At 40.5% G+C, this 8,851-nt stretch overlaps 1 protein-coding gene across 1 annotated transcript in view; it reads right to left on the reverse strand.

Annotated features, from left to right (window-relative positions):
* The window catches only part of RBM25 (RNA binding motif protein 25), a gene marked incomplete at its 5' end in the record, with an annotated part of 27,692 nt that extends 22,408 nt beyond the window's left edge, over positions 1–5,284 (reverse strand). The window contains one exon of the mRNA XM_017528517.2: positions 5,099–5,284. Within this exon, the coding sequence (XP_017384006.2) occupies positions 5,099–5,284 (186 nt within the window). The remainder of the gene's footprint in view (positions 1–5,098) is intronic.
* Between the last annotated feature and the right edge of the window lie 3,567 nt (positions 5,285–8,851).

The following is an 8,851-nucleotide window of genomic DNA, read 5'->3' on the forward strand; positions in this document are numbered from 1 at the left end:
AAAAAGATTCTTTCCAGAAAATATCTGTTTCCAGCACTTGTCAGTGTCCATTCTTGAATATATGGTTAACAACCACGACTTGTGACACACAAGCACCTATACGGATTTTGCTGGACAGCCAGAAAGCAATTAGATATGAACTAAATTAGCATGGTCACCTTACATTGAACACTTCTACTACTGAAGGCCAATAAGAAAAGGAAAAATAAAAAGTTACTCCTCCTGTAATCCCAGTTACTTGGGAGGCTGAAGCAGGCTAAAAAAGTTACTCCTACAAATTCTGCAAAACCTAAATTAAAATGCTCAGTCAAGCTGTTTGACAAGGCACCTTACACATGCCCAAAATTCCTCTTAAAATTCTGAATCTGGCTAGGCCCAGTGGCTCATGCCTGTAAACCCAGCACTTTGGGAGGCCAAAGCAGAACTGCTTGAGCTCAGGAGTTTCAACACCAGCCTGGGCAACATAGCAAGACCCCGTCCCATTAAAAAAAAGAAATAAAATTCATGAGGAAGGAATTCAAATAAAAAAAGAAAAAAAAAAGACAAAAAAAAGTTAAAAAGAAAATACTGGATCATGAAAAATACGCTGCTCTCCTAGACATACTCATGCTTCCTTTTAAGTCAATGAGAAATATGGAACTAATTGTTTTCTCTTCTGCCTCAGAGGAAAATGCCTAATAAAGCAACACAAAAGGTTCTCAATGTCTCATTCTCCTATTCTCTACTTAAGTAACAGCTTTCTAAACTTCTCCAACTAATCAATGAACAAGAATAAAAAACAATCACCATGTCATATTTTTATACTGAAAAAGCATGGCTGGCATGGTGGCTCACACCTATAATACCAGCACTTTAGGTGACTGAGGCAGGAGGATCACCTGAGGTCGGGAGTTTGAGACCAGCATGACCAACATGGAGAAACTCTGACTCTACTAAAAATACAAAATTAGCCAGGTATGGTGGCAGATGCCTAAAATCCCAGCTACTTGGAAGGCTGAGGCAGGAGAATTGGCTGAAACCAAGAGAGGGAGGGGGCTGTGGGCCAAGATCGCTCCATTGCACTCCAGCCTGGGCAACATTAACTCTGTCTCCAAAATAAAATAAAATAAAATAAAGAAAGAAAAGAAAAGAAAAGAAGGAAAGAGAAAAGAAAGAAGGAAAGAGAAAAGAAAAGAAAAAAGAAAAGAAGGAAGGGAAAGAAAGAAAAAAAGAAAGAAAGATCATGGTGGTGGTGGCCATCAGTCTCATCCCTACCATCTTCCCTCCTACCCCTAGCCCTGTCCCTCCAATCTCTCACTCTCTGGCTTTCTTCCCTCCCTCTATACCCCTCTACCCTTAAAAAACAAAACAAAACAAAAATCATGGTAAATCTCTAATCTACTCCACTATATAGTAATATTTGCCTAAGTTATTTGAAATTTTTTTTTTTTTTTTTTTTTTTTTTTGAGATGGAGTTTCGCTCTTGTTACCCAGGCTGGAGTGCAATGGCGCGATCTCGGCTCACCGCAACCTCCGCCTCCTGGGTTCAGGCAATTCTCCTGCCTCAGCCTCCTGAGCAGCTGGGACTACAGGCACGCGCCACCATGCCCAGCTAATTTTTTTTTGTATTTTTAGTAGAGACGGGGTTTCACCATGTTGACCAGGATGGTCTTGATCTCTTGACCTCGTGATCCACCCGCCTCGGCCTCCCAAAGTGCTGGGATTACAGGCTTGAGCCACCGCGCCCGGCGAAAATTTTTTTTACATCAGATAGAATGGTTTTTTTAACCTATACTGTTGAGTAAAATTGACACTCCAGGAAAATATGCCATGTTTATCCTATGACTTGAAGTACCTCTAGGCGCGAAGCCAAAGGGTACCCAGCAATACACATACAACAGAACAATAAATCATGTAAGTGATATCTGATAATCATTTTAATTTCATTTTATTGAAAATAATTATTCTATGTGACTTTATTGCATGTTGCTTTTTTTTTTTTTTTTTTTTTATATTCAGGAGATCTCTTTGTATAAGTATCAGTATACATATATTTTTATATACCTGCTGAATGATTTCAGATTTTTTTTAAAGACAGAGTCTCGCTCTGTCTTAAAGGTGAGACAGAGTGAGAGGTGCTGTGGAGGTCTAGGATTAAAGACACAGCCCCCAAACTTATCACCCTTTCTATTTGTAATCAGAGATGCGGGTTGAAAGAGGATATGGGAATGAGAAGGGTTACAAGGGGCTATGAAAGAATGAGATATAAACAATATACACTAAAAAGCAGACACCAAGGTTAGAGTGCAGTAGTACAATCTCAGCTCACTGTAACCTCCATCTTCTGGGTTCAAGTGATTCTCCTGCCTCAGCCTCCCAAATAGCTGGGATTACAGGGGTGCACCACATCCAGCTCATTTTTGTATTTCCTTTTTTAGGAGAGATGGGGTTTCACCATGTTGGCCAAGCTGGTCTCAAACTCCTGTCCTCAGGTGATCCTCTGACCTCGGACTCACAAAGTGCTGGGATTAAAGGTGTGAGCCACCACACCTGGTTACACATTGCTTTTCTTGAAGATCAACAGATTTAAAGTGTGGTTACTCTGGTTAATGTTGATTATACAAGAAATGCAGGCTGGGCACAGTGGCTTCTGCCTGTAATCCCAGCACTCTGGACGGTTGAGGTAGGTGGATCACTTAAGCCCAGGAGTTCAAGGCCAGCCTGGACGACACTGTGAAACCCCACCTCAGTAAAAAATACAAAACTCAGCCAGGCATGGTAGTGTACACCTGCAGTCCTAGCTGAGTCAGGAGGATCACTGGAGTCTGGGAATAGGAGGTTGCAGTGAGCAGAGATCATGCCACGAACCCCACCCAAAAAAGCAAGCAAGCCAGAAATGCAAAGTCACACAATTGTGCACTTCCTTATTTGTAAAAATATGTATTGCAGTGATTTCATTTTCAGAGTTTTTCAGTATAACATTTGCAAATGCTACAACTTAAATGACCTCACAAATTAAAGACTAAACACAAGAAAACAGTGAGTCCTAGCAAATCGGAACACTTTGAAGATATTAAATCCGTATTTTCAAATAGTCAGTATACAGTTATCACAACGCAAACCTGAAAATTCTTATTGCAAATATTTCTGGTTTTTGAGGTTTTAGTAATGTGACAGGCAATATTGCTGATTTGAAATAAAATATAATTTCCTTATGAAGCAGGGCGAGGACAGTAAGACTGACAGATAAGCAACATAACTGCAACTGTTAATAAATGTTAATTCCATCCTTGCTTTAGGTAAGACACTATATTAAGTGCTGTGGAGGTCCAAGATTAAAGACACAACCCCCAAACTTATCACCCTTTCTATTTGTAATCAGAGATGGGGGTTGAAAGAGGATAAGGGAATGAGAAGGGTTACAAGGGGCTAATGAAAGAGAGAGATATAAACAATATACACTAAAAAGCAGACACATTCAGCTATAAAAATCTGCTTTATATGGGAACAAAGGACTTAATTCTGTCTAAGAGGAAATGACAAAGTCTATATGAATCAAGGGACATGTTAATTATAAGTATGGATAGAATTTCAACAGGGAGCTTGGATAGGCAACGAAGACATGAGATGCCAGCAAAGCAAAAAAGGAAGACTGTAGGGGTACGTGCAGTAGTATGTGCAGAGGCAGGGAAGAAGGAAGCTTGAAAGGTGGACTGGAGCAAGCCTTGAATGTCATCCTAAAAATATAGGCTTTATGGACAGGCACAGTGAATCACGCCTGTAATTCCAGCACTTTGGGAGGCCAAGGCTGGCAAATACCTGAGGTCAGGAGTTCCGGGCCAGCCTGGGTAACATGGTGAAATCCTGTCTCTACTAAAAACACAAAAATTAGCTGGGCATGGTGGTGGCTATAATCCCAGCTACTCGGGAGGCCAAAGCAGGAGAATCACTTGAACTCAGGAGGTAGAGCAGCGAGGCAAGGTTTCGCCACTGCACTCCAGCCTGGGCAACAGAGCAAGACTGTCTCCAAAAAAAAGGAGGGAGGGATGTGAGGATAGGAGGGTTTATTCTGTAAGAAATCCAAAATCATTAAGGATGGGTCTCACATAAGAAGCAATAGTTTGATAAAATTATACTTATGTTTTAGAAATACGGGCAACGCTGGCTGGGCACAGTGGCTCTGGCCTGTGATCCCAGCACTTTGGAAGGCCGAGGCAGACAGATCAGTAGCTGGGCATTGTGGCAGGCGCCTGTAATCCCAGCTACTTGAGAGGCTGAGGTGGGACAATCACTTGAACCCAGGAGGTCACTGCACTCCAGCCTGAGCAAAAGAGTAAGACTCCATCTCAAACTCTGGTGATCCACCCGCCTCTGCCTCCCCAAATGCTGGGATTACAGGTGTGAGCCACTGCACCCAGTGGAAAGCTGTTTCTATTTTGAAAGATAATAAAAATCTGATGACAGTGATTTTCTGGTTTTGTCTGCGTTGGGCGAAGGTAATAATAAATCTATTTTAGATTGGTTCGGCATGAGATGCCAAAAAGGAAGGAACTAAGAAGAGAAATCAAGAAAATATATACTCAAGTTTTAGCTATGTTTCACTTTGTTGAGAGGGGGTAATAATGTATACATTACAATACAATATACAACAATTTCCTTTATTTTAGCTTCACTTAGCATAGCTTGAATAAAGCCCCCCAGCTAAGGCAAGTAATCAGACTTTCATTCGTTTTAGAATCGGTGTACTTCTAAAAGACAGGGCAACTAATAAAAATTGTGTAGGTTGAAATATATTTTGTACTTACTTACAAAGCTGTCTTAATGAATTAGCTCTGTTTGGAATAGTCTGTACCAGTGTTTTCTCTGGCAAGTTAACCTTGTCCAGCCTCCCTTACTACCTTCATCCCAACCTGGAACAAGCAAACCAACAGTCATCCACCCACTATGGGTAGATAAGACTTAAAATAACTACAAACTATAAAATACCCTCCTGCATTTAAGCCACAAGCACATACATGATCATCTTGTGAAGCCCCACATTAGATACATTTATAATGAGAAGCATTACACTGAAATAGCACAGGCTGGCCTAGAAAAGATAACACAACAGAAAACATACCCCATTAGAAGCTTTCTTCTTTGCTTTCCATTCATCCAGCTGTGCCTTGGTCTTTGCATCAACTTTAACTAGTAGCTTTTTCTCTCCAATTTGCAGGTCATGTAATAATCTGAGTGCACGGAGAGTAGATTCTGGCTCCTTGTACTCACAGAATCCAAAAGCTAGCAATGGATGGAAAGTATTAGTGCAGTATCAATCCACTTACAAAAGAAAAAGAAATTATATGCAACAGCTGAGGCTGCAGAAAAAAAGAAATTACAGAAAAGCAGAATCACTAGAGTCCAAATGTTATAATACAGACCATTCAATTCATCATTCCACCCCATCCACCAGTTCCCTTTGATAATCATTTCACTTTTAGTACCCTCAAACAACCAAAGGGGGGAAAGAAAAGAGAAAAACAGAGAAGAAAAATTCAAATCAAAAAAATTGCTACCCATTAGAAGCTCTGATAAACTAGCAGAGTCGGTGAATTTCATTATTAAAAGTAATCAATCGTTTCATAAATTCACCCTATTTAGACTTCCAAACAGCCACAAATAAGAAAAGACTGCTGGAACATAACACACTTTTCACCTCTGAGATGTTAAATTACAGAATTAGTGATCCTGTATCCTAGTTACCAGTCTATTTTGCTTATATCTATTTCCTTTTATAACTAGTCAATCTCACTATTAAGATGACTTTAACAGAGATAGTAAATCTAAGAAGAGCAACCAAATAATTGAAAAGAAAATCAAATAAACTGAAATATACAGTTAATGATATGACACAGAAAAGGACTACCGATATTAAAATAGTAAATTTGACTATAATATTTTCAGTGTGATATATCATAAAGATAGATATGCCCCTCAAAAAAGTACTTTTAGGCTAGGCGTGGTGGCTCACACCTGTAATCCCAACACTTTGGGAGGCAGAGGCAGGCAGATCACCTGAGGTCAGGAGTTTGAGACCAGCCTGGCCAAGATGGGGAAACCTCACCTCTACTAAAACTACAGGCGCACGCCCGTAGTCCCAGCTACTAGGGAGACTGAAGTAGAACTGCTTGAACCCAGCAGGCGGAGGCTGTAGTAAGCTGAGATCATGCCACTGCACTCCTGCCTGGGTAACAGCGAGTCCCTGTCTTAAACAAACAAAAAAAAAGTAACTTTAAATGATCATATTTCTGATGATAGTGTCAATGTTACTACCGTGAAACCGTTCTATGTGCAATGTGAAATAAAGCAACTCAGCAATTATTTAATATTCTATCATCGCCAGTGGCCTTGAAACTCAGGCAACTCAGTGTGAGGAAAAAGGAGATACGAGAGAACAGATTAAATTAAAAAAAAAAAAAAAAAAAAACCTTTTAGTCCTGAATCTGAATTAGTGTGCACTGGAAAAACCTAAAAGCAAACACCAAACCACTGTTACAATGAGTGCACCTGGTGCCCAGACCGTGATCTTCAAAACAATCTCCCACGGCGAAATGCCTTCTAAATCTGGGGCAGAAAATCTATTATACTAGATGAGCTTAGAACAACTTGTCAAACCAGATAACAAAGAAGCTGTCAAAGGCATTTAGGGTCATGTCAAAACCACTGGAGATGTAAAGTGCAGAGACAATTTTAAGTTAAGCTTTAATGGCGATAATAACTACAATGAATCCATATTAAACACAGTAACATTAAATATGCTTTAATTCATAAGTTCACAATAATTTAAAAGAAAAAAGAAAATCAGCCATTGTTAGAAAATGCTGAAGACACCAACTCATTACTTAAACAAAGTCAGGGCATTTACCCTGCCTTGCCTGTTAAACATGCCTCTATGCTGGGCGTGGTGGCTTAAGCCTATAATCCCAGCACTTTGGGAGGCCAAGGTGGGTGGATCACCTGAGAGGTCAGGAGTTCAAGACTAGACTGGCAAATATGGCGAAATCCTGCCTCTACTAAAAGTATAAAAAAATAACCGGGCGTGGTGGTGAGCGCCTGTAATCCCAGCTAATTGGGAAGCTGAGGCAGGAGTATCACTCCAGGAGGCTGAAGTCACATGAGCTGAGACTGCGCCATTGCACTCCAGGCTGGGCAACAGGAGCAAAAACCTCAGTCTCAACAACAACAAAAATACCTCTAGGTAACCAAACAGTAGATGCAGAGGCAAGTTTCTCCATAGAGAAGCATTCTGTTAACATATGAAGATTTGTTGTTCCTCAGTGAAAGAATGACAGAATTCTTCAAAACAGACTACTGATGAATTACTTCTCAATGAATTCATCAACCTAGGCACTGGCAACACTGATGCTATTACACACACACAAAAAAGACAATCTCACAGGTGTCCCCTGATGGAAGAATATTACCTTTATAGTATTCTTGCTATGAGATGCTAGGATAAAAGCATTAAAAAAAAAAAAAAAAGCACACATCAAGGTTCAACTACTAACCAGTTTACAGAAAATACAGAGGACAAATTCATGGCAAATTATACTACTGGAGCAGCATTTGGCAAAACTCAACAAATGCTACTGCACAAATGACCCAGTTTCTTCAACAAACTGCAAGGAAAATAAGAAATAGAATAATTTAAAATATTAAAAGTATGGCCAGTTAGTTCAGTTGGTTAGAAGACGGTGCTAATAATAAAATATTAAGGGACTTAAATTGCCTACTAGTTGCAATGTGTGAACTTCATATAGATCCTGAATCAAATGAACTATTTAAAAAACTGACATTTGAGACCAGGCATAGGTCTCATACGGGCTCACACCTGTAATCCCAGCACTGAGGTAAGTGGATCATCTGAGGTCAAGAGTTCGAGACCAGGCTGGCAAACATGGTGAAATCCCAACTCTACTAAACATACAAAAATTAGCCGGGCGTGGTGGCCGACGCCTATAATCCCAGCTACCATGGAGGCAGAGGCAGGAAAATCGCTTGAACCTGGGAGGCAGAGGTTGCAGTGAGCCGAACTCACACCACTGCACTCCAGTCTTAGAAATAGAGTAAGACGTCGTCCCAAAAAAAAGAAAGAAAAAAGAAAAAAAAAACTGACATTTGAGGCATTTGACACGAGACTTCTACTATTGACTGAATATTTAATGATATAAAGAAAGAGGCCAGGCATAATAGCTCACTTTGGGAGCCCAAGACAGGTGAATCATCTGAGGCCAGAAGTTCAAGACCAATCTGGCCAACGTGGCAAAACCTCATCTCTACAAAAATTAGCTAGACATGGTGGCACACATCTGCAGTCCCAACTTCTTAGGAGGCTGAGACAGGAGAATTGTCTGAACCTGGGAGGTAGAAGCTGTAGTGAGGAAAGATCATGCCACTACACTCTCAGCCTGTGCGACAGAGTGAGACTGTCTCAAAAGGAAAAAAAAAAGGAAAAATTGTTTGTCTTATAATTTTGTTTAGGTCTTAGAATTATAATAGCTAATATTTTAGATATGATTTTTAAAAGCCCTTATCTCTAAGAGACACACGCTAAAATATTTACAAAGAAACTCATGTGAAGGCCCAGCACATTGGCTCACACGTGTAATCCCAGCACTCTGAGAGGCCAAGGTGGGCCGATCACTTCAGGTCAACAGTTAGAGGCCAGCCTGGCCAATATGGTAAAACCCTGCCTCTGCTAATAATACAAAAATTAGCCAGCCCTGGAGGTGCATGCCTGTAATCCCAGCTACTCAGGAGGCTGAGGCAGGAGAATCACTTGAACCTGGGAGACAAAAGTTGCAGTGAGGCAAGATGGCGCCACTGCATTCCA

This window comes from Cebus imitator, unplaced genomic scaffold (genome assembly GCF_001604975.1).
Source record: "Cebus imitator isolate Cc_AM_T3 unplaced genomic scaffold, Cebus_imitator-1.0 Scaffold54, whole genome shotgun sequence".
Taxonomy (NCBI): domain Eukaryota; kingdom Metazoa; phylum Chordata; class Mammalia; order Primates; family Cebidae; genus Cebus; species Cebus imitator.